Source organism: Orbicella faveolata, unplaced genomic scaffold, assembly GCF_042242905.1.
Source record: "Orbicella faveolata isolate gen_17 unplaced genomic scaffold, um_ofav_v1 contig_12, whole genome shotgun sequence".
Lineage (NCBI taxonomy): Eukaryota > Metazoa > Cnidaria > Anthozoa > Scleractinia > Merulinidae > Orbicella > Orbicella faveolata.
In genome coordinates, this window is record NW_028301539.1 from 32,666,251 (window position 1) to 32,691,416 (window position 25,166).

General features: G+C 38.6%; 2 protein-coding genes and 2 long non-coding RNA genes across 4 annotated transcripts; 3 read left to right on the forward strand and 1 right to left on the reverse strand.

The window, feature by feature from the left end:
• Positions 1 to 2,257: 2,257 nt before the first annotated feature.
• LOC110064627 (sestrin-1-like) lies at positions 2,258 to 13,933 on the forward strand. Its single transcript, XM_020771700.2, has 11 exons — positions 2,258 to 2,638; positions 2,713 to 2,778; positions 4,878 to 5,078; positions 6,131 to 6,160; positions 6,473 to 6,625; positions 7,241 to 7,580; positions 8,423 to 8,675; positions 9,079 to 9,184; positions 10,119 to 10,163; positions 11,077 to 11,151; positions 11,652 to 13,933. Exons 1-11 carry the CDS (start codon positions 2,372 to 2,374, stop codon positions 11,736 to 11,738), a joined length of 1,623 nt encoding a protein of 540 aa, XP_020627359.2. The 5' UTR covers positions 2,258 to 2,371; the 3' UTR covers positions 11,739 to 13,933.
• On the reverse strand, positions 13,757 to 16,923 carry LOC149117586 (uncharacterized). The gene is made up of 2 exons (XR_016205700.1): positions 16,644 to 16,923; positions 13,757 to 15,540 (listed from the first exon to the last, which is right to left on the reverse strand). It is a non-coding gene; the product is annotated as an uncharacterized LOC149117586 (long non-coding RNA).
• On the forward strand, positions 15,363 to 20,074 carry LOC110064660 (fatty-acid amide hydrolase 2-A-like). Its single transcript, XM_020771739.2, has 3 exons — positions 15,363 to 15,461; positions 15,731 to 16,503; positions 18,451 to 20,074. The coding sequence occupies exons 2-3, from the start codon at positions 15,807 to 15,809 to the stop codon at positions 19,395 to 19,397; spliced, it is 1,644 nt and encodes a 547-aa protein (XP_020627398.1). The 5' UTR covers positions 15,363 to 15,461; positions 15,731 to 15,806; the 3' UTR covers positions 19,398 to 20,074.
• Positions 20,075 to 22,476: 2,402 nt separating this feature from the next.
• On the forward strand, positions 22,477 to 25,166 carry LOC149117587 (uncharacterized). The gene is made up of 2 exons (XR_016205699.1): positions 22,477 to 23,048; positions 23,117 to 25,166. It is a non-coding gene; the product is annotated as an uncharacterized LOC149117587 (long non-coding RNA).

The following is a 25,166-nucleotide window of genomic DNA, read 5'->3' on the forward strand; positions in this document are numbered from 1 at the left end:
ATCTAAACTCGAAGATTAACTGCGTAGCAAGCGTTTCCTATACTGGACCAGTATACGAAGAGCTGTTTCCGCATTCGCGTCAAATTGGAGCGAGAACAAACAATCGACGAGGCAGGGGTCATGGGTCGCCCCACCACCTACTGCTTCGTCGAAGCTTTTGCTCTCGCTCCAGTTTGCGCGCGGCCAAAATGCGGTAAAAAGGTCTCAAAAATTTGTATGTGAGGGGAACGCCTTGCTGCGCAAGCTGGTGTCTTTGGTACGTTTATAACTAAACTGGGTAGTATATATCCGTGGGAACCCATAAGTGACTTAAAAAAAAAACTTTCTGGAAATGAACTAGCAATTAACCTATTTCTATTAAAGTGACAATGGTGTGTGGTGAATTTTCTGGAAAACCCGCATGGTGGGGCGTTATATCTGGAAGGGTTATAACCAGGGCTTGTTCAAAGCCCGATATAAATAACCCGGGGATTAGCGAGAATTTTGATTTCAGTTTTGTAACTTTGCTGGTAAGGTTTTCTGTCTATATTGTTTGACCATCTGTTTTGGGTTTGGATTATCTCAAACTACATAAAATATAAGCAGTGAAAAACATTTTTAAACAAGAAAAGTTTCTACCTTAGCATTAAACCAGCTTTGGAACAACTGTCGACCCAGGAGGTTACAGATAACCATTGCCTGGTTTACGCAGGAGGAGGGAGAAGGTGTGATTGAGGTTTTCAACAGGTATATAACGGCATTAGTACAAGGGAACATTACGGTACTATTTGTATACAGTAATATTAAATTGCTGAGTATTTACGGTCGGAAATGCTTCACCAGTCGGAAGTGATGCGGCAAGAAATGATAAGAAATGATATTGACTTGCAGCGAATGGAACAATAGATGAGTCAGAACGATGACGTCGTCTCAGTTAACAGCGGAATAGCTAGTGAGTAGCATGGCCAATCAGAGAACGGTGATTGTGATAGAACTCTAGTATATTTATACTAAAAGCAGATAAACTAAGGACTTGGTTTTGTCTGTAATACTTCAACTGTATTTGATCTCAGTACGATATTGTACGAATTGTACGCTGAATTCATAGAATTGTTCAGTTTGCGAGTTGCTCTTGGATAAAGTTAGACTCACAACCATTTGGTCTCCAATAGAGTGTTTGTCTGCCTTCCAAAAATTCGCGTATGCTCTCAAGCCGTCAAGTGTGACATGTCTTCCTTGGCCGGAAATGTAATGTTGTTTTCTTAGAATACAAGTTTCCACGAAAGGTATTTATTTTAGTAAAAAAGAAAAAAAAAAAAAAACGCTTGCAGGGTTTTCCCTGCTGATTGCGGGAAGAACCAAAACTACTCCCGTATTGAACCAGATTCCAATGGATTACTTCAATTATCACCTAGTTTGACGGAAACACGCGCTAAAAACAGGGATTTGAGATTGAAAATACCGGGAAAAAAGCAACTGATTAGAGGGGATAAATTGCAAATTTTTACCACTTCCCTGTTTCCCTGACCTCAAACCCGAGTTCCGGTTTAACTGATTTTCTCCAGTATTAAAATTCCAGGGTGTGGAATTTTTTGTTCCTTCATCGGGGTAGCTACAAAAATTTCGTGACTTTGTAATTTCTTTGCCTTCCGACTTATTAATCATTAATTGAAATGTTTCTAGCAATCTTGGAAAAGAGATCGTTCTGCATGCATTACAAAGTCACTAATGTCAAAAGATGGTCAATGCTCGTGTAAGAAAAACTGACAGTCGGAAAGAATTAAAAAATTCAGATGGCCTGGATGCCTTCAATTCATCTCTACAATGACATCTATCTGTCAAAAATTCAAAGATTAAAACAAACTTGATTGATTACTTATTTGCAGTTTAAATATGAATAGAAAGTGTTATTGTGTGATTCATTATTTATCCCAGAGGTAGAAAAAAGAAAAAAATAGAAAGCCACAGTTGTTGTTGATTAATATCTGAGATTTTTGGTTTTAAATGGGAACCCCAAAGTAAACTCTTCCACTTACGAATGCCTCAAAAATTCGAAATACATGTTATCTTGGAAACGATATCTTTCTTAATCTTATGTCAGGTCGGTCGTGAAAATTCGCACAATTTAGCCGATCGGACTAAAAATGGAGTGACGTATTTCCTACTGATTTATGAAAATAACTCACCTTTCAAGCCATATTTGGTATTTTTGGAGGTGTGTCACTGACGTCAAAACCGGTAAGCATTTTCATTGGCTGTTTTGGATGAGTTTCGGAACAAGTGTCACATCATGGCCGTCAGAATACTGCTTCAACGCGAGCTGTAGTAGATATGTTGGTAATTTCTTAAAGGATTTTCTTGGCTGTTTTGGGCTGAGGGTTATCCTGGAACCATGAACGATGAAGAAGACATATCTAGTGAGATAGATTCGCTCAGAGACTTGTGTGGCCTGCAGACAAGGGACGTTAATTCAAGACATCAATTTCTTGAATCCCTGGGAAAAACTCTGAAAGCGTGGACAAACAGACGTCAAGAAAATGTAGAAAATCGTGTTGAGAACTTTCTTTCAGACATTTTACCTTGCATTTTGCGACTATCATTCAGGAGTCCGTTCTCGGATATCAGAGAAAGTTGCTCAGACTTGCTCGTGGCAGTGAAGGTATGGTATGAAACATGGATGGGGGATCTTGCAATTTGTGTTTATACTAAAAGGTAGACTCTCTTTTGTTTCAGGAAAAAGGAATAAAAGTTCCGCGTAGGGTATACAAGGGACCCACGATATTTATACCATCAAAAGAGGTACTTCACTTCTTTATGTACATGTAAGGTCTGTGGTAGTCGGTTTTGTGAAGAAACCGGTATTCAGGCTGCACTAGGTTAACTAGTTTCATCGTAAGGCCTCAGTCTAAGTTTTTTTTAAATAGCTGATGCAATATTATCAATATGATACGCTTCAAAACATTTGCTAAGCTTGTAGCTTTTTCCCGCTGAAAAAATTATGGCGTTTGTGAGATTAAGTATTGCACTGGGAGTAAGGTTATGAGTCACTTCAATTATTCTTTTTTTCACTCCAGTTGTTAGTGTTTTAGCTCGTTGTAGCTATTCTGTTGCAATTGTGCTTTTGTGATCGACTGTTTTACTGTTCAAGGCCTTCGTTTGCGAGATAATTTTAAGCTTATTTTCCGGAGCACGTAACCGTCCGCAAGAATATCACCAGATAGTGAATACATTTCTATTACAGTTCCATTTATTGTAACAAAATATTGTAAGAGTATTTCCTTTCGCAACGTGTTAAGTCATGGTGGTGCATATTTGTTTTTCTTACAAGCATACCCATTGCAATCTTCAGAAAGCTATAAACTGTAATTTTGATCTGTCGTAGTTGAAATCTCACTTGCTTGGGCAGAACTTCATTTCCAATGTCATCAACAATTAAAATTAAAATACTCATCACAACATGTAAATTGTGTTATTTACGTGAATGCAAGCTTTCGGACCGTGGATTCGATTCTTATCTTCTGATCATGCCTTTGTTTTTAGGTACGTTTACGTTCCCTTTTAGAGCCTGTGACACATAGTGTGCGATAGTGAAATATGTCTGTGAAATCCTGTGCAGAGTAGCAAGCTGCTAAAATCCCTTAGCATCGAAAAAAATTGTGCTCATTTACATGTAGCTCTTGCTGTCACCTTATGTTTGTTGAACATAATTTGCAAGATGGAAGTTGTGTCAAAGTCTTTCACTACGTTCTGCATTTATACTAACAGCAGATGTTGTGGAAATTTCGGTGGATCTCCAATCATTTATGGTTTCTGTGTACTGAATATGTTTTGCTAAGCAAGAGAAGGATATTTTAAATACATGTAAATGCTCTCCTCCTGGCTTAGTAACAACCATTAATGTGCTTTAAACTGGAAAGTTTAGCCTGGTTTTCACTCCTGGGAAACAAAATGCAATTAGCAGAGGGGCATTTCTTGTGAAAACATTAGTGATGCAACCACTTGTACAAGCATAAGAAATTGAAAACAAACAATTGGACTTGTTTCTCTTACCTGGTGTTCACCAGAAAAAAGAAATACCAGCTTCAACATTTAAGGCAAAAGGAAAACAAAGCAAATTTATTCTTACATATACAAGTTTGCATTTGTGTTTATGCTCTTGCTGATTGCTGTTGCATATTTTTTATTTGAAAATAAGGGCTCTTGGTCTTATGCTCACACTTTTCCTCGTGTCACAGTAAAAACCACTCTTAGGTTGATCGCAAAGTAAATTGGTACTCCTGGCTTAAATGTGTGCAGTGATGTGTTCCATTAAGGTTGCCCTATACCTTTAGAGGAGTCTCAGCTACATGCAGTGAAATGTGTGTGGTTAAAACTGTACATAACTAAACCCTTGTATCAAATTAAAGCTTATAGAGCTGGCTTTCAAACCATCTTTTACTATGTTTCTCCAAGTATGTTTAACATACATGTAGTTTGATTTTTGAATTTTTTTGACAGCCAGCTTGATATGCTTTAATTATCATTTGATATAAGGGTTTAGGTATCTACAGTTTAAACCTGACAAGCTACATTACTTGGACGCAAGACACCCAGAGCTTGAGGTTTTCGGTAACCTTAAGTTCACAGTCATGATTGAACCTTGTTCCAGAAAGCTGTTCACTTTTTGAAACAGATAATGCCTAGAGGTAAATGTCCATTCTCTGATTGAAGTAAAAGAAGCTAACATGCTGACCAAGATACCTGAAGTGTGCAACTTCCTTGTAGTTCCTGTTAAAATGTTTTATGTTGTACCATATGAATGAGCAAGAAATGAGATATGATTGACTGACATCGAGTTGCATCTGAAAATGGTATGTATAGATGCTATAGACTGATGTGAAATGTTTTGTATTTTACAGGTTCCACCGTTAGACACTGATGATGAACAGGTGCTTGGCTTGCTTGTGGAGTCTTTTCTGTTAAGTGGACGTGTTACAAATGTCACATCCCTTATTGCATTTCACCCCCAGTACCTGGAATGTTTTTTGAAGACTGAGTACTTCATGTTTAAAGGAGAAGGACCTTTACCATTTGACTGGAGATGCTACATTGCTATCATGGTGAGAGAAACAAAAAAAAAAAAATTTTACAAGGTTATGAAACTATGTAAAATGCCTAAAAGGATAAAAAAGAACCATATTTTTAAGTAAAAAGCAGGTCAGCTTGAGGATTTAAGGCTGCTAGTGTCAGGGTCAGGTCCTTTAACCCTGTGATGACTTGCTTTTCAATTGAAAATGTTTCGTTTTTCCTTTTTAGTATTTGAAATGTTTTAGCCTTATAACTGGTATTTTTTTGTTAACCCATTGACACCTGCCCTAGCCTCAACTGGCCTTGACGAACTTTGACCTTTGTTCCACTTCCGATGTTATCGCCTTTGACCAAAATTGGCATCATCTATGCTCAAGTTCTGCATGAGGAAAAGATCTTTCCAATGATACCCAGATCAGAGTGATTGGCTCAATTGAGCCTGAAATTTACACGAAAATGCTCAGATATTTGAGTGAAAACTCAGAGCAAAATTTGCTGCGACTACACGTAGCTACTCTATGGTAAAAATTGCCTGTCTTGTTGATGCTTTCTCAGAAACTTTTGAACTGGAAGCAAGCCCAGTAGAAGGTCAATCACTGCAGCAAAAATATAAGAAAAGGAGAGATAGGAAAGGCGAAAACCAAAAAGCCTAAAGACGTAGGTCACTTTCTCGTCCAAAATCTATCTCAAAATTTTGATATCTGTGCATGCCTGAGTGAAAATGTCGTAAAATGCAATGCTAGTGGAAAGAAAGGCATACTGTCATGTTGCGATTGCATTTTTGAGTAGACTGGAGCTAATCTGGATCATATCGAGGCAGAAAATCTCCAAATGTCCAAAAAATGCATTTTTGGCAAAAAGCTCTAGGAGTCAATGGGTTAACAGCACACATTATTGACATGGTGAGAAAAGATTGTTACAGTGTTATTGTGCAGGTTAGCGGTCATACTTATTGTGGGAAGTAACTGGACTTGGCTGGATCAAGTCTCCACTTATTATATTTTCTAGAATTGCAATGGAAACTGTTAATTCTGGCCCAAGTGAGTTATTGTTGAATATGGTATTTTTTGTGTTTATTTTATAGGGTGCAAGCAGACATCGCTGCTGTTATTTGGTATGTCTTAAACCAATGTGCTGTCAGTGATATTGAATGCAATTTGTTCTAGGTCTTTAAACTTCTCCCTAACTTTGTGAAGTTTCCAATGGCTCACGCAGTACTACAGTGATTTTATTTTTATCTAACCACTCGGGAAAAATAAAACACCTGGGAAACAATAATTATTATAGTCCTTACCCAAAACATGTTTATGCTAAATTTAAAAGAAATGGAGACATGACATGTGCATTGTACCTGAGCTGCAACAGGAATGACAATGGCAATGGCATGAGTGATTTGTAATTTATATCACCAACTGTATGTTTTTAGGTTCAGTTGTATGAGATTGAGTTTCTGAAACATCAAGGAAACAAAACTTGGCTTCAAGGACTTGATTACATCCCAGCTAAATTGAGAGCACTTTCCGTAATCAACAAAATTTTGGCACATCAGCCATGGCTTCTCAGTCCAGGTCATATCGAGGTAAGGAACCATTTCAGTTCAAAGTGCAAGAAATACACTTTAATATAACTATTGTAATTAGGTTTGGCTTTCTCTGTACAAGTTAACTCATTTAAGACTATGAAGTGTGATAAAAAAAATATTGACACCGTAAAGGAACTATAATCTACTAGGGTTCCAGATAAGTTTTCAAGGTTGCCTGTCAACAAGAAATTTGAATGGGTCAATTCTCATTGCTCCCACCAAATTATTATAAATTTTCTATTAATTTGTTAGGTCATGTAGCTGACCTTGTAGGGTTTTTGACCCAAGACGCCCACTTATCTGGAACACTGGTCTACTATTTATACCTTGTCATACCTTATTCATACTTTTTGGTTGGATAACAGGTAAGTTTGACTATGTCTTGCCAAAATATGAACCATGGCAAGACCAAACAAGCCTTTTATGCCACCAAAGTGTACCAGAGAAGGTACTGTTAGTTATCTACCGCACCCAAGCAACCATGATATCCTAGCCATATCAGGTCAGTGACTTGGTATCGCAGGATATCAGGATAGACACGACTTCTGATTGGCTAATTGTGAATTTTGGTTAAGTCTTTAAAAATGTCTCTGCTCTTTGTTATACACTCAGACACTTCTTAAGGGAGAAGACAATTGGTCACTGTCAGAACTTGTCCAAGCCATTGTTATTCTGGTTCACACCCATAGTCTGTGCAGCTTTGTATATGGCTGTGGTATTACACCAGAAATAGACCGTGATGGAGGTCACACCTATAAACCTCCGTCACTTCAAGAGAGCAAACAGGGCAGCTTTGAAAGAAATAACCTTTCTCTTAATGGTGTGAATAATCGATCTTGCATGACTGAGCTTATGGAAAAAATGAAAGAGGTTGAGGCAGAGCAAGATGCCCTCATGGAGACCACACAGGAAGAACTCTTTCAACAATTTGAAAAAGTAGAGAGTGGAGAAGGTAAGGGAAGGAAATTGATCCAACTTTGAAAGGAACACTGAGACATCTTGCAACAATATTTTGTACAATAAGGCATTTAATTTTCGTTTTGTACCGCAGATGTTGTCATTATTGCTCATACCTCCTTACTAGAAGTCTCCAACAGCTATGTTTTCTGGAACTGCAAATGGTCAGAACAAAGACACATAACTGTCTGATCAGTATGTCTGATCATTAATGCTGTGTAATAATAATAATCATAATAATTATTATTATCACCCGACTAGTGGACTAATGCAAATCCTGCATTTTAATTGGCTATGCTACTAGAGGACTATTAGTGCAGTGAATGTGAATGTTAGCCACTGGAACACACAGTTTTGATTACAATAGTCACTAGACTTTGTATGGTTGTTTTGTCCACACTGGGTCGCTCTACCTGTTGATTTAAAATCATCTTTGACGTCACATCCAAAGTTTCAGAGCTATTTGTTGCTGGGTTTGAAGCTGTTTTTGTCACTGGATGGAACTTTTTGGTCTAGTTGAAACTTAGTTGTTTCAAATTATGATTGTGTAGCTGGATCGTGAAGTTGTTGATTGTTTGTCATGTTTGCTGATGAAGTCAGCAAAATTTTTTTGCATTTAGCTTGTAATGTAAGTTGTCTGTTCCAACGGCTGACAATTGCACTGCTAGAACGTGATTCATTGGTGCTTTCACGAACAAACACAGAGTCATTCTTTTACAATCATGCTGTGATTGGTTGAAAACTCTCAGGTAGACAGAAATGCAGTGAACTAGTAGGGAGATTACGTTGTTAAGGGTGTTTGATGTACTTGACATTTATCTTCTTTTCTTCGTCTAGTTTCAACAGGCAAGGACAAAGTGTCCAGCGCCTGTGACACTCCACAGCCAGGAATTGCACGATACCTGATGGATACATCATTTGGTTACAGTGACTTTGCCAGCAGAAATCCACAAATGGACATATCAACCTTCAGAGTCCAGGATTATTCCTGGGAGGAACATGGCTTCTCCCTTATTAACAGACTCTATCCTGACATGGGTCAGATGCTGGATGACAAATTTAGCTGCACATTTAACCTAACATACAACACGTAAGAATAACTTGTTGTTTTTTCTACTGTATTTTGATCTCTTTGTCCTTGCCCTCAGACAACTGAATTCAGACAACTGAATTTGAAAGCAACCTTGAAAACCCTCACCATCCCGATGAGGCTTGCTGTTGTCTTTACCTCCATAAGGCGGCCACCTCAAATTCATTGCAGGTAGTTTGGCTTTGTTTTGGAAAAGGTGATGACAGACTGTAGGGGGGGGGGGGGGGTGGAAAAGGAGGGGAAGTAGTTAATAATTATAATGGCCTTCTTCCCTCTTCTAAAAACTATGTATTTTTACTAAATAATACAACTTACAGCCCTTGATTTCTACTTGTTTGAGCAATATATCATTAATTCTCCTTGAAATTAGTAATACTGTGGAAACATTTTTCATTTTTCTCAGACTGGGTAAAGTAGAAAATGTGGACACTTCAACTTTCCGTAGAGCAACTTGGAACTATATTCATCTGGTTTTTGGTATATATCATGATGACTACCTATACACAGAGGTATGTTATGTTTGACTTATGAAAGAAAGACCTTGAGAGTTGCTCCAAAACACACATGTATTGCTTAAGCCTGAAGCCTCAGCTAGCTAGAGAGCAGTATAATCTCAGGTGCGGAAAGAAGAGTTTTTGTTTGCCTATTTGATCACAATTGAATGCAGAGAGCTATTTATGGTGTATGTAGCTCTGTGTGTGTGTGTTACTGCTCTGTGAGGTTAATTGATGCCTATGATAATTATTTGCAGTACAAATAATTAATTTATTGTAGTAATACTTTAATAAATGTTTTTGACATTCTTTTTATGGTGGTGACATGGTCTAGTGGTTTTGACACTACAGTATCTTTGTAATCCAGAGGTGCTGGGTTCAAATCCTCCCTGCTACTACAGCTGTAGATGGGTTCTGTTCAGTGGATCCAAATTAAACTGTTCTAATCTGTGCCATTCATTTTGGTTATTCTAAACTCTTTGGCCTCCTCCCATTTCTATTATGTATATTTCCTGTCTTTCTCACGAGGCAAAAAACTGGTAGTTCTTGATGATGTGAAGAGTAGCCATGAGTAAATCAAGTGAAAACAAGAGATAATCTACTTCACTTCCTGTAGGTATACAACCAGTGACGTTACAGGATCCTTAAACTCAGTTCTAGGGCGAAGACACTGTTTTGTTCCAAAATATTGGTTTTTGGCAACTGCATGTAAAAAGAGCACTTTCCATTACGTTTTGACAAAAATAAAGTTTACCATGATCGTAAGCACATTTGAAAGTATAAATTGGGCAAAAAAGACATCAAAATTACATTTTGGTGGCACTTTAACAAGTTTTAAGTTCTATTTACAAAAATTATTGTTTCTCAATTTAAAGTGTTCCCAATTACACTGTAGTGCTAAATACCCTCACTGTCTGACACTTAAATTAAGTGATTCATTTTATATTAGGTAAACAAGCTGATGGAGAGGTCGTATAAAAAATACATTAAAGTGGTGAGTATGTTATGTCTTGACAGCCATTCATTAATTCAGTGTGGCAAACCCTGCAACAGTGTTGAAGAATCCATTCTTATAAGTAATGTCGTTTGTAAATGAGAGGCATTCAGGGCAGTTAAAAATGCAACCATGGTTTTGCTACACAGAAAGCTGGTGATCTCGCATTAAAAAATTCCACTCAACAATGATGCTGATGAACACGCAATTCAACATGGAACTATAGAAGCTAATTACACAGTTTGAGGGTTTAAGATAGAGCAAACAGAGTTAGAATGTGTGATGTGTGATGTGATGCATATTGATGCACAAGGAATTGAAGTTTAACCTGACAACAATGAAGAATGGATGAATTGTGGAAATTATAATACTCACACTGAAGGGAAAAGGCTCTTAAAGACAAGAACAATAAAGCAGCTGAATTATGTTCAAATCACTCATTTGGTTGTTTACCATACAGACATGTTGCTCATTTCCCAAAAAGTACTTTTACAACTCACAGAAGATCTGTCTGTAAAACTTGTTGCAATGAGGACATTCAGGCCTTGAACACTGGACTTTTTTCTGCACTTCGTTGATAATTTGCTAATGAGGTCTCCTCTTGTGAACTGTTAAAACACTAATCCTCCATTTGCCATTTCCACATCCCCCATAACACACCTTGTTCTGTGTAACCTTTGTTTCCCATTTCCCCTGGGTATTACAGTTGTCCCAAGAGAAACTGAAGACAATGCTTATGCAAAATTTTGGGGGGCAAACAAGGTGTGTTATGGGGATGTGGAAATGGCAAATATATGCAAAGAGTATTTTATTGGATAATTATTTAAAGAAATGCTCAGAAGGAAGTTGTTTTCTTGGTTTGAGAGCCCTCACTATGATATATTGGATGTTAATTAGTCGCACATATTGTTAGGTTGCCTGTTTTCCTGAAAAAGTGTCAATAGATGACTACCTGGGATTTATGCCAGAACTCACTCATTCAGAAAAGGTATGTTCAGATAGTTTGCTGTAAAATTTTGATATTAAACCCCCTGAAGGGAAGCCTGTCCCTCCAAGATCCCACCCCCCATGAAATTTAGATTTTAAAGCTGTTAAAAAAGGTTCTGATTTGTTGTAATCATAAGTTCCTCTCTATTGAAGAGCTTGTTTGAAATTTCATGTCACTAGAGTATAGTTGGTGTCTTGAAATGTTCATATTATATTTTTAGAACTTACTTCCTGGCTCGTATCGCTACATATTATCATTCAATTCTTATTCTTGTACAAACCTAAAAAATAAATAATTAAGTAAATTGTATAAAACTAAAATTTTATATCTGCAGGTGTTCATCCAAATGTAGAACTTAGTGAACTTAGTGTTTTGAACACTAAGTCTTTTGAACAAATACATGCCCAGGACTTATGATTGATGTTCTGCAGCTGCATTAATTATAGTTTTGATGACTTAAGGGTTTCATTTAACACAATATCATTATCTTCCCTCCACAGGTTCATATCAACCTTCTGCTACTGGAATCTCGTGTCCAGGCGGAACTTCTGTATGCTTTGAGAGCAATCATGAAGTATATGACGTGATAGTTGCATAATTATGTTAAAAGTGATAGAGATAAAGTCATAAAGAAGTTATGCAGGGTTTTGGACTCTCAGGCTCAGCCCTGGTGTTCTCCTTGGGTATATTTATTGTAGAGCTCAACAGTTTAAGTCTTTGACGTGGTGACTTTTTAGAATTAGTCGGTTAGTTGAAAATTAAAGTTCATCTCTTTATTTCCTAACATTTTAAATGAAATATTTTGGCCTAGAGAAAGTAGCGGTAAGTGAATATTTTTATTTCAACCATCAAGAAAAAAGTATTATTATTAATAATATGTTCGGAGGAAACAATTATCTTTTAAGTTAGCAAACCTGTGTTTTAGAATAGCCCTGACTTATTATTGTCATTCTTTTGTGTGGGTCTCAAACATCACGTGATAATTGCCGATGTGCCCTCTTCATTCCTACCACAGCCATCTCTCAGGGGGTCGCCATGACAACGTTCAAACTTCCCACTAGTTTTCCTGCAGGTTCTTGATTGGAGAATCACATTGGCAACTCGTTACAGGCTGCTAGCAAGGTTTTCTGAAAAAAGGTTTTAAGCTTGGGTAATATGCATCATTTGCTAGGTTTTCTTACGAGTCTTGATTTTGTTGGCGAGGTTAACAAATTGTTTCACAACGCTATTCAGTGACTTGAAATCGGCGAGGTCTCCTTGAAAAAGTTACACTCTGTAATATAGGATGTATCATTTATATGTATGAGTTGATATTTAGAGTGGTTTTCTGTTGACTGCTAACCTTAAAGCCAATAATTATAACGGTAATGCACCAATCACGAGTTATTAAAAGCGCGGGAAAAGGTCACGTGAGGTAGTTGACGAATGCATTTGATGTTGAATTTGATTGGCTGCGTGTTCAACGTCTTCGTTCTGATTGGTTAAAACGTGATGGATGGCTTCTTTGAACCAAGAGTAAAGCTCAGAACACGTTGGAAAACTGCTCAAACAGTTGTTTATAACAGAAGAGCAATCCCTTATTTTGTCAACCAGCACTGTATCACATACAGGGTGGACTTTTAATTAATTTTCACACGGGCGAGAACCTTCAGCAAATCACTCTTAGGGTGAGAAGGTGTCTTGTCCTTTCACTGGTTGCTCTTCCCTATTGTAAGGCGTTCCAAATTTTTTTGTGTGTATGTGTGTGTGAGTTTGTAAGTACATTTAATCATTTTCATATCAGTTTATTATTATTAAGCCCACCAAGCACCTTAACGGGTTAAGACAAAAAGACATAAGACTCTGAAGGTCTCCGGGAATTAGGTGTTTAGTTATACCTCAACAACTGGAAGAGAGTAGTTTACGGTAGAAGCGATTTGCCGCAGTCTCAAAGCGTGCGAGCTGATCACGTGCAAATCCAAGGTCCAAACTGATTCAAAGAAGAGTCATTAAGCACTTAATGACTGACCCAAGGGGAAACAGTGATTTGTTTCTCCCGTGGGGGCCATTCATCAAGTGTTTTGTTATACCTACCAACTCAAAGATAAAAAAGACTGCTAAAAATGATTTGCTTGACGCCGGTTGGCACACAAACTTGTCGAGGTTTTAAGGTGCACTACCTTATCACGTGACAGTTGCTAGCGAGTTTTGACCCATGACACGTGACACTTTCTACAATCGGAAAACGTATTCGAGTTGGGAGGTATAACTAACTTTCTTGTCCAATCAAAGAAGGATTTACGGTGTTTAGCAGACACATTTTACCGCTCTCATTTCATGTTTGAGCCCGCCAAGTAAGGGTTGTTACCTTGTGAAAGTGTCTTGATAATGCAGTACCGCTAATTGACTTTTTATTTTTGAGGAAGAGTGAAATATGATCAGTAACGTTAACCTATTTGCCCGTCAGTATTTCAAGTTTATTTTTGTAATTCTGTTTCCTCGTGTTTTTGACCGGCTTAAGCTTTATTTTGTTACAATACATATCACTCACTCTTCCGGGGTAAAAAGTCATCGTTAAACATTGGGACTGCCAAAAAATAGATAAGTAAAAATAGAATAAAGAGAGTACAATAGACAAAATTAAATTTATTTGCAGAGTTAATTCTGCGGCAAGTAACTTGTATAATTCTTAACAGTCATACTTGCTTTTTATTTGAAGCTGTCGGTATTATGTTAGAGAGACCGAACAGGCTTGTTAGTGCAGGTAACGGCGACACATTAAAGTACCTTATTTGAAGTCCCACTGATGTAGATCGTCCTGATTTCTGAGTTTCTCGTATCACTTACGGTACCTTGAATGCGGAAATTCACGAGGCATCTGATGTTCTCGGTTCCAGACCTTGCATCGGATGACTGCAAATTCAAAATTGTCACCAATCTCCTTATATTCGTCCTCTAATTTAATGTGAGGGTTTCTGTGTTCAACCACCTCGCGGGTGACTACCTTAAGCTTCAGAAAATAACTCGTCCATTCTCTCGGACTGCTTTTCTAGACATGTCTAGAGAGCAATCGTACATGAATACATACTTTATTTAGTTAGGTAGTAACCAAACGTCTCTCCCCTCGCTTTTTAATTGGTTGATGCTGTTTGTTGCTGGGTTTATTATCGACCCAGATCCTCGCCTTGTGGTCAGGGCGTGAATTGTCCAATTCAACAATTTTGTTGGGATGAGAACTGAGGCCCTGTCCACTCACTACGCCGGAGAAATTTGAGAACGACATTTTCACTCTGAAAACACATCAAGTGTTTTCCGTCCACACTAGGCCGGAGAAATTTGAAAACGCAACAATCACATTTGTGTTTGAAGAAATTTGAAAACGGCATTTTCACTCTGAAAACACATCAAATGTTTTCCGTCCACACTAGGCCGGAGAAATTTGAAAACGCAACAATCACATTTGTGTTTGAAGAAATTTGAAAACGGCATTTTCACTCTGAAAACACATCAAATGTTTTCCGTCCACACTAGGCCGGAGAAATTTGAAAACGCAACAATCACATTTGTGTTTGAGGAAACCTCTGGCAGGAAAATCGCACGATTATCATTAGGTCATCGTTTCAAAATGTTTCCCGTCCACACTAAGCCGCAAAGCCGGCATTTTCAAATTCCTCCGGTCTGAAGAGCGTTTTCAGTCAAAAAGCTCCGCTTTCGTGACCGGTTAGGTCTAACCGTAGAGATAAATCTGCGTTTTTAAATTTCTCCGGCGTAGTGTGGACGAGGCCTGAACGTAGGAACGTAATGCACAAATTTTGAAGTTTGGGGAATATTTAATATTACCCAGTTTTAGCCCCATCACGTGATGCGTTTTAAAACAGCGCACGAGAAAGAGCATTTGATGGGTTATAACGTGACATTTGAACTCGTTTCACCCCTACTTTACGTCTGCTAAATTTAGCTGGATAGTAAGATACATTGAGCAATTGAGCCAAAATGAGAAGTTTTCTCCTTCGTCTTTTTCTCAGGCGCAGTTTCCATACTTTCATTGAGCTGATTTTTGACCTTTTTGCGCTTCTCGCCTGGAACTTCTGTTGCTCCTATGTCGAAGGATGGAATCCCGGGATGGAATAGCCTGATCGTGCGTTTACATCTAGTTTGTAGAGAGGAGGTTGTATTTCTTCAGCAGCGAACGGGAAAACAGAGATCGCGAGGTATCAGTACTAAATCTCAAATTTCTTTGCGCACCGCGAAGGCCAAACGAAGGGCATGTATGGAGGACATCAGGGACGCGATTAGAGACTGGCTTGGTTCGTGTGATTCACTTGCTTGAGGTATTGGAATAGATGACATCTACAACTAAATTCCAGTGTTCTTTAAAGTACTCCTGGAAGCGTTGCTTTATTGAAAATACTAGAAGGGAAACGAAAAAAAGAAACAAAAACAGCCTCAATTAGAAAATATTTCAAACTTTGATTTGAATCAAGTTATAGAAATTTGTATGCCAAATACCTAGATAAAATCTCACTCCAGTCTACATTAGGACTACGTAATCGCAATACCTAATCAAATATGCTAAGTGTATTCATGTATTCACGTTCAGTTTCAGGGAAACAAAGGAAACTTTCACAACGCGGAACATTTCAGTGCGTCGCCTAGACAAACTTACACGAGCACTCATGGGTTTGATAAAGATATTTCTGTCACTTTCTTCCTTGGCTTTCAAGGCGCTAGAATCTGTTGGAATTTTGTGGGATATTCATCTCCGGGCATTAGAATTGATTTACGGAAAACACGGTGTTGCTGTTCGCGAGCCGTCGAATCCTGTTTTGAAATTATCGGCGTGTGCTATTGTGCAGTTTGTAAAACAGCGCAAGCTGACATGTCAAGAAATAATTCAAGCTTTTATCGACCGGATCCATGAAGTCAACCCTTTGCTGAACGCCGTGGTCGGCGATCGATTCGTAGAAGCCCTGGAAGAGGCTAGGCACATTGATGAAATCCTCGATTCGTGCGACGCGGATTCGAATGAAGAAAAAGCCATATTACTGAATAAACCTTTGCTTGGTGTTCCCATAACCGTGAAAGAATCGCTCGCATGTAAGGGATTCGCTCACTCAGCTGGGCTCGTGGATCGGAAAGACACGATTGCTTCCAAAGACGCTGGTGTAGTTGAAAATCTTCGGCGAGCCGGCGCGATTCCGATTGCAGTCACGAACTGTAGTGAGTTGTGCATGTGGTGGGAAACGGCGAACAACGTGTACGGACGAACGAATAATCCGCATGACACGTCCAAGATAGCCGGTGGAAGTTCTGGAGGCGAAGGAGCGATAATCTCGGCTGCTGGCTCGGTTTGTGGTGTTGGGTCTGATGTAGGTGAGTTCACAGATTAATATCGCGAATCTTATTTTGATGATTTTCGGCGTAAGCCTCTAATTAATCATCAGAATTATCAGATCCACTCGATTATCTATGGACGAAAACGAAAGATGACTAGCTTTTGGTCTTCTTCCTACCTTCAATAAACAAAATTCTTCGTGAGAGACATTTTTGCGTAATTTTCACCAACAAGCACCAACTAGCCAGAACGGTTTATACGAAATGATCAATTTTGTCAGCGCTCCCACGTATTGCTCCACGTACTATAGTCACATAAATTATATTACGCTATACGCATAGTTCTTCGTGATGGAACTCTCGCTTTCCCAATAAATCCAAACTACTGCTGCAGCATAAAATTAGCAAAAACCGGTTCTTGGAGATCTAAAAGAATTCAGGACGTCAACATTTCCTATACTTTACCTGGGATTTAACGTTTATGTCCATAGCACACGCCTATTAACACACCCCTTAATAAGATGTTCGTGAAAATTACACGTATAGCGGAAAGAACGGAGGCTTCGACTTTGACCTTGACGATTCCACCAAATTGTCTTATTTAGCTACATGATGCAGTGAGGCCTCCACGCATAACATTTGCAACGAAGTTTGCTTGAAGAATCTTCACATCACTTGGATGTTCGTCATTGTGGGAGAAGTATTGATTTAAAATCAAGTTGCAGGGTACGGCAGTTAAGCCGAAGTGTTAATAATCGCGTGGAACATAGAACACTTTGTATGTTCAGTCTTATATACTCAGACATTTGCGTCATCGCTTTTACTTTTAATTTATTTTCTATTGCAGAAATAGGATATAATGGAATTGCAAATATTTCACGTTTTCACTGTATGAAGTTCAACTACAAATTCAACATTTTCCCGTCAAATGCTTATCTTTACTTAATGGACCGTTTTCGATGTATTAAAATTCAGCTTGGCAGTGAGGCTTAGAAGACACAAACAAAGGAAATTGAATGACCATGTTTATTCATTTCTTTTGTTTGTGTCCTCTAGGACTCACTATCAAGTTGAATTTTAGTATATCGAAATTGGTTATCGAGGCTATCGAAGAAATTCAATTAACACAGTTTTATAGAAACTTTTTTTTCCTTTAGAAGTTTACGAATTAATTAGTATTCCCAGTATAAGTCCTTACAGAAGTTGCGGTCACACCCTCAAAGGCCTCAGAACGTTTAAAAATTTATTAAGTTGCAAAAACTAAGATGTTCCTCCAATTTTATACAACATTGCGCGAGTTCTAATACATTTTCCATCGCTGAATGATTCGATCTTTTCAATGAAATAATGAGACGTAAATTAGTCAAGAACCTGATTAAATATACTGCGCGAAAATTTTCTTTCCAACGCCTTATTTATAATTTATACTCTACGATACATTCTAGCTAAGACTCCCGCAAAATTTGCCATCAAACTACCGCGTTATTTCAGTGGTCACAATTGTAAGAAGGAAAGAATACCTCGTGTTAATTCCAAAGGCCATCTGATTTACGTTTCTTATCTGTTTATGCTTTCATTTGTTTGTGGGAGCTAAGAAGAAACTACCTTCAAAAATATATTTCGCCTTCATTTGATGGTGCATGCTTAGCTGTTCACACGCACTGCACTATCGAAAACGTCTCACAAATGTTCATGTGTTTCTCGAAAAATCATAGTGAATAATGAAACTATCTTTATGTTTCATGTGACTTGTGTACTAGAAAAACAACTATTTATCTCTGTGTAACCTGCCAGACTGGAACTAACGTAAAATCTTTGCGTATACTAATGAGATTTTTTTTACCGCTTGCACTTGCAAACTCTTTCAGCCGCAACAATGGACTCTAGGTCTAAACTATTTTAGAGCTTTCTTGCTGAGCCAAAAATGAAGACTTGCTTTACATACGACATTTTTCACAAAACGTTACTTGTTTTACTCTCTTACAGGTGGAAGCATTCGTATGCCAGCTTTTTTCAACGGAATATTTGGTCACAAGCCCAGTCCGTGTATAGTGCCTAATCAGGGACACTTTCCTCAAGGTACCAGCCAGGCCTTTGACGAGTTCCTTGTCATGGGACCACTGTGCAGGTATGCTGACGATTTGGTTCCAATGTTGAAGGCTATGGCAGGCCCGCGAGCGTACGAGCTTCATTTAGACGAAGAAGTGGACCTATCATCTCTCAAAGTTTATACATTGGACTTAGAGTACCCTTTTCTTACTTCACCCGTAGACCCCGAGCTGTTGAATAGCCTGGAACAAGTTTGCACCTTCTTACGGGAGCGTTTTGATGCGACAGTTCAAGACGCTTACATGAACTTGTTTCGCTATTCGCCTCTTATCTGGTCCGCCATGGTTCTCTCCGCTGAGAACAATCGACTGACAACGCAGGCTCTGAGCGGTGAGTCTGAGGCAGTGGCTATAAACCCGTTTATCGAGATTTTTAAGTATTTTCTTGGCTCCTCTAAGTATCATCACGCCACACTGGCAGTCGCAGGGATTGAATATTTACGTGCTCCGTTGCCCAATTGCCTCCCGGATGTCTCCTCGAATTTTGTGCAGATGGGCATCCAACTACGAGAGCAAATTCAAACTCTTCTGAGTGATGATGGAATCTTGCTTTATCCCTCGCATCCTAGCACAGCATTAACACACCACAGGCCATCTCTGGCGCCGCTCAATTTCAGCTACACCTCTATTTTCAACGTTCTACATCTGCCCGTCACGCAGTGCCCTCTGGGTCTCGACAAGAATGGACTTCCGCTGGGAATACAGATTGTAGCCGGAAAAAACAACGACAGGCTGTCAATCGCTGTTGCTAGGCAACTAGAAAGTCAGTTTGGTGGGTGGAGTGCCTGGCATCCCGGTAAAGTGCTTGACAAGAAGAAAGTGTAGCAAGGAAAGTTCAATGGTGATTAAGAAACTTTGATAATAATTTTTTTATGAATTTCTCCGGAATTGGGTTAAAAGGTAATTCTGCGTTAGATTAGTAGTGTCCCTAGTGAAAAAATGTTTGTGCCAGTGCCGTAACCAGAACAAACTCTGACTGGGGCAATGTCCACGGTACAATTCCCTTCCTAGGTGTTTAGGGTGTTTTTGACAACTATAAATAACAAAAACGAAAGAAAATGAATGAGACAAGTCCCTCGGTTTTGCCTGTTACTAGCTACAGACACCCAGGTGGACTGGAAGTGCGTTTTAAAAGAATGACCATTGTCATTTCTGCTCGCAAATCATCGAGTTCGAAAGTGAACGTAAAAAAAGGGCCTTTTGAAAAGTTCTGCTCCGATCGAGTGTGTCATTAGTCTTCTAGTGAGAGTTGTTGGTTCGACCTAAGGCCCATGTTAAGTTAACTTGATCACGCTAAACGCGTCTAAACCGGGTGAAAATCGTTGCATTCGAGGAGAGGAGAGGTCAAGGAAACGCGTTTTGTAAAGGTTTAGCGCGGTTAAGTGTGCCACAAAGTTTTCAGCGGGAATAGGTGGGGCGAAAGGTTGACTGCACCCAGTACACAGCACGCTGAAAAGATATAAAAGAGTGTAATTCAGTCTATAACTTTTTGATGTAAATAACATGAGTGAAACTACGAAAAAAATAGCTCCCAGGATTTTTCCCTTAAAAATGGGGTGGGGGGGGGGGGGGGGGTTCGGGAGGCGCTTTAGTTTCTAATAAGGTAAAATCCCTGAGAACGGGGTTGACTACTGAATAAAGTTAACAAAAAAAATTCTGTTGTTGCTTGCTGTCTAACGGATGTATAGTGCATTATATCAAAGAGTCAAATAGAAAAGAATTAGCATTTTTTTGTTCTTTGCCACTGATAGATATGAGATGGTTTGATGCAAAACCAGCTAGCCACGAGTTTATCAGGAAGTATGGCGAATTGCCAGAGGTGGGTTATTGTGACGTAGGTGTATCGTCCTTCTCCCATTTCCTGCTGCGAGATGTTTTTGAGTTATCGTTGCGGTTAGAAACGTGACAAAAAATACACGCAAATATTTCTACCAGATTTATATGAACCTAAAAGAGCTTTACCATGATATATAATATGCCATGTTTGTGCCAGGGACCTTATATATAAAATAACCTTGAACGGCAAATTTGCTACCTTGGCCAGTTCTAGAGAATATTGAGAGATTCATTTGATGGGGCAAACGACAAGACAAATCTACAAACGGAAACTTGTCAAATCATGACCAGGCAATATTTTTGTTAGGTTGCTAAGATGCTTCATGACATGACGCGATCGAGAAGCAAAGGATTGCTCTTACGGCCTACGCAAAAGCAAAGCTATTTATCTCTGAAGCGTAATTTCGTGCTGTGGTTGCTAAAGGGGAAGAATAATTTCAGAAATTTAGCAGACCAGAAAACCACTATGACTCACAGCCATTTATTAGTGCTATGATGTCAGGCCTAAAATTTTTTTTAAAAAGAAAAGCATCAAAGCACAGAGGAACGCTCATCACGTAAAAACAGGAGCCCGCTTCCAATACAGATTGTTTTAAGAAGACAATATACGACCATTTGATTGATAACAGCTTCTTTTGAAGTTTCAGGAAAATAACTTTTATTGTTGTACGCATCGATCATAGAGCTTTCATTTTATTAGCCATTATTGTAAACATTTAAGAATTTTAATTTCACTTTCCATGTACACGACTACATCTGGTTCATCGAGTTGAAATTAATACTACTACCAAGAGGCCATGATAGCTACTACCCATTGCCACCGATTACTGAGTATTGATTAAATACTTAAAATAAACGAGTTCAAATCAAAGAAGTGACAACTTTTAATGTTCATACTCCACCTGCTTTTCATTATGGTAGTTTCGAGCAACTGATCAAACCTTATCATTTCACGAAATTCACTTTTATGACGTCATGATCTGAGTGCTCTATGGAAATCTTGTTTCCTATTTCTGGAGATGATTTTTTCCTAAGTTCAATTTTATTGTTTTAACTTCGCATATATATTGCCTGTACCCCGTTTTTTTTCGGTCTTAAATGGAAATGCTTTATTGAATTTCCAAAACAATGAATACTCTTCACTGGCGTGATGAGTTTGTGGCGTAAGTTCTTTTAGGTTAACAAGCTCTTATGGTTGCGTATTAAGCTGTTTGCGTGTTTCCGGCTTTGTAAACATACTCAATATAAAAATAGGACTAAAACCGATTCACTATAAGGATTAACTTAACATACAATGAAAACCTTGTTTAGAGATCTAGTCTTGAACTGTGTCGTGTAAAAACAAAGACTTTTCACAGAAACTGAATTACAGGTGAATATCAGAGGAAGGCCAGAGGCCAGAGGAAATAGTGATTTTCGTACGTTGTATATTCAGATAAACAATGATAATCTTTTGAACATGTTGATTAATAATGGTAATAGGACTGAGTGGAATCCAATTTGGTCTGTAATCACACGAGTGATTAACAAAATCGGACGACTGCGAAGCGGGAGTCCGATTTGTTAATCACGAGTGTGATTACAGACTGAATTGGACGACACGATGTCCTGTTACCAATTAATCATAACAATTACAATTTCCCACAAAAGCAAAAATTCATTTGAAAAAGAGCGTTTAATAGTCATTTTTAAATATCATAATTAAAAATATGGAGAATGGCTTGCAAAATGGCTGTTAAGTTTCTTTCAAACCAGTCACCAGAGACTAAACCTAAACAATTTTACGAAGTCAGTCTCTTGAATTGGTTACGATAGTGATTGTAATCAATGTTGTGATTGGTGGATTTAGTGGAGAGGACTTAAAATGATTGGCCCATGTAACTGTCCGATTACAGCCAACTGTCCGATTACACTGTCCGATTACAGCTTTGCAGATTAATTCGAGCAAAATACAGCAGTTTATGCACCAATCACATTTGAGGAAATTGTAATTGTTATGATTAATACACACTAGTTTTCTAGTATGTATATGTGGTATGTCTTTCAAGTTCGATCATAAGGATGATCTAGGCGGATCTTTGGTGTTGAATTCATAATATAGTGAGGATTTATGATTTCTCATAAAGCCGACCAATTCTGCTTCGAACTTCTGTTCTCAATTCTGTTCACATTTCTACTCGTCTCTAGAGTCATTTCTGCTCACAAACATTAAAGCAAGGGAGTACATTGTAAGTTTTGCCTGTTACCCCAAAAAGGGACACTTGAGTGATGTCATGTCGAGTTGGCTATTTTTCGACTTACAGACTTCTCGCGTGCTCGGTGACTTCATCAAAGCCGACCTTATGGTTGGCTGGTAAAAGTTATAAATAACCAAAACAAACATTGAGCGTAATTGCGTTTAAACGATGCATCTGTCTTTGCAATTATCAGCATGGATTTTGTTTTGTTTCATTGTTAATCTATTGCTATGACGTAAATCATAATAATTAGTTTCAAAACCGGAAGAGAAGAGTGAGAAGTGTCTCACTTTACGTGCGCAAGTGAAACGCAGCAGTTAGAGAAACAGTACAAAACATTTATGCCTTTGAGATAGACGTGATGTTATTGAAGAAGATACTTCACTTAGAAGAGGAAATTCAAGTAATATTACCGCATAATCTTGAATGGTGCTTATTTTGTTTTTATTGACCAGTTTCTCTGTTTTCTAGGTCACTGGGTCAGAATCCCTCATACGGAGTCAAGTCTTCTTCAACTGAAAAGAAACACTGAGGCATACAGACAAATTCAATTGGTGATAGTGTTGCATGTAACTAATCCTATACAGCTGAAGCATGATCCCACAAACACGACTGGGTTCTGAGCAGATTCAGGAAGAAGAAAGAACTTCACTTTCGGGTGTAGCTCAACTTCTCTTTAGAACTTGAATACGTAAAATGTCTGAACGAAACGGAGTTAAGAAACTTATTAAGTAGGTTTTCCGGGTTGTTTTTTTTTCCAGGTAACAGAAGAACTGTAGTCTGTATGTAGCTTTGGGACATCGCCGTACCAGACTCGTACTCATAACACCCTGCGGGCCTTAATTCACTGTAGTTTCCAATTCCCCCCCCGCCCCGCCACAAAAAAAGACACGTAAATAGCAATGTGTACGAGTCTGTCACACTGCAGTAAAATCATGTAAAGTATATAGAGTGTTTTCACATGACTTCAAAGTAGCCATGTCGGTGAACGGCGTCATATTGGTGTCCCAAATCACTCCTGTGGGAGTTGAATTCTTTTCTTATGTAAAACTGAACTTTCTTTTGTTACAATATATTTGCATTGCTGCTAGTCGCGTGAGTAAAAACACACCATACGGAACTGAATGTTTAGCGCGTCAGAACGCGAAGCGCGATAGACAAGCACAGAGTAAAGTAAAAACTACACTACGCATAAAAGCCTGATCAAAATCTAGGTTCTCTGAATCGACATAAATTTCAAGAGAGCATAATGGTAAAGAAAAAATTTTGCTTGTTGATGTACTTTCAAATTTTCCGAACCAACATTAAAAGAAGTATATGACAGTCCGTAGGGAGAATTTTAAATTATGCGCGAGTTTTGACAACGTGCTGTAATACAAGCCTTTCCTTTACCTATCCATTCAGTGTTTGTTCGTGATGTGTTAGATTCCTTGACTTTCCTTGTTGTTCAGAAATTTCGGTTTGAAACAACTGAAGAGATTTATAATATTTTCCTGTGGGATTAACTCACTGAATATTGGCACGCACACTCCGTTAAGCTCCTTTGGTTTGTTTTTGATGAAGACACTCCTCTTGGCATCAATAATTGTCGTAAAGTATTCTTAACGGAAAACATGTCACAAAAACATAAACAACAGACAACGTTTTTAGATTTAATTCAAAGCGTCGTTTTATGTAAAAGTTCTGTCTCAACAAATAGCCGCTATATCAATCTAGGCTTTACAGTCGATGACTCGAAGCAATTACAATGTGAGTAACATGGTCCTTTTCTACCGTTTCTAATCTTGAAGTGAAGACAGGATATGTTGCTCTTATGTAAAATAACAACTCCCGAGAGATAACCCAATCTATCTTATTTTTAACCAAATGAACTGTAAGCCGGCCCACGGAACCAGTTTTGTTTTGTTTTGTTTTCTGAGTTACCCCGAGATACACATTCTGATCGACATAAGCGTTAGTTGGCGTAAGGTGGTTTAAACAAGAGCCGACAATTCAATCGCAAAATTACACACGCCTCAAATTTAAGGGTGTTTTACCCACAGTAAGGCACGTACAATGCGACGTTAATAGTACGCGCGTACGTTACGCCTCGTCTCCCTTGACTAACTTCGCTTTGCACAATGCACGGGGGAGTGGAGGGTGGGGTGGTTTCTGGAATTTTCTATAACCGTGACCCTGCTTGTAAGACGTGACAACGGCGACTTAGTCGAGCCACTTGAGTTAAAATGCCACCAAAGGGTTAGACACAGCCAAGAAAATGCTTGTCCCACTTTGTGTTGCCGTTATATTTCCGCCTAAATGCGAGCGAAATCTACGCTAGCTCTGAGTGGCACGTACTAAGTTAGTGACACCTCCTCGTTAGTAGTATTGTCTAACTACGCCTTGTTACGAGTCAAGGTCACGAATAACATGTAAAGCAAGCGTGACCGCGAAGAGCGTTTATAAGCACCGTTCCGCCCGGTGCCTGTACCCGTGTAGCACAGTAGAGACAATCTCCCCGTTGGTTGAAGAGAAAAGAACC

What these genes read in the sequence shown, in the direction of transcription:
- LOC110064627 (XM_020771700.2), top strand. Translation starts at nt 2,372, where the DNA reads ATGAACGATGAAGAAGACATATCTAGTGAGATAGATTCGCTCAGAGAC. An exon ending in ATGACTACCTATACACAGAG is followed by an intron (nt 9,185 to 10,118) that starts GTATGTTATGTT and finishes ATTTTATATTAG; the next exon opens with GTAAACAAGCTGATGGAGAG. An exon ending in ATAAAAAATACATTAAAGTG is followed by an intron (nt 10,164 to 11,076) that starts GTGAGTATGTTA and finishes ACATATTGTTAG; the next exon opens with GTTGCCTGTTTTCCTGAAAA.
- LOC110064660 (XM_020771739.2), top strand. Translation starts at nt 15,807, where the DNA reads ATGGGTTTGATAAAGATATTTCTGTCACTTTCTTCCTTGGCTTTCAAG. An exon ending in TGGTGTTGGGTCTGATGTAG is followed by an intron (nt 16,504 to 18,450) that starts GTGAGTTCACAG and finishes ACTCTCTTACAG; the next exon opens with GTGGAAGCATTCGTATGCCA.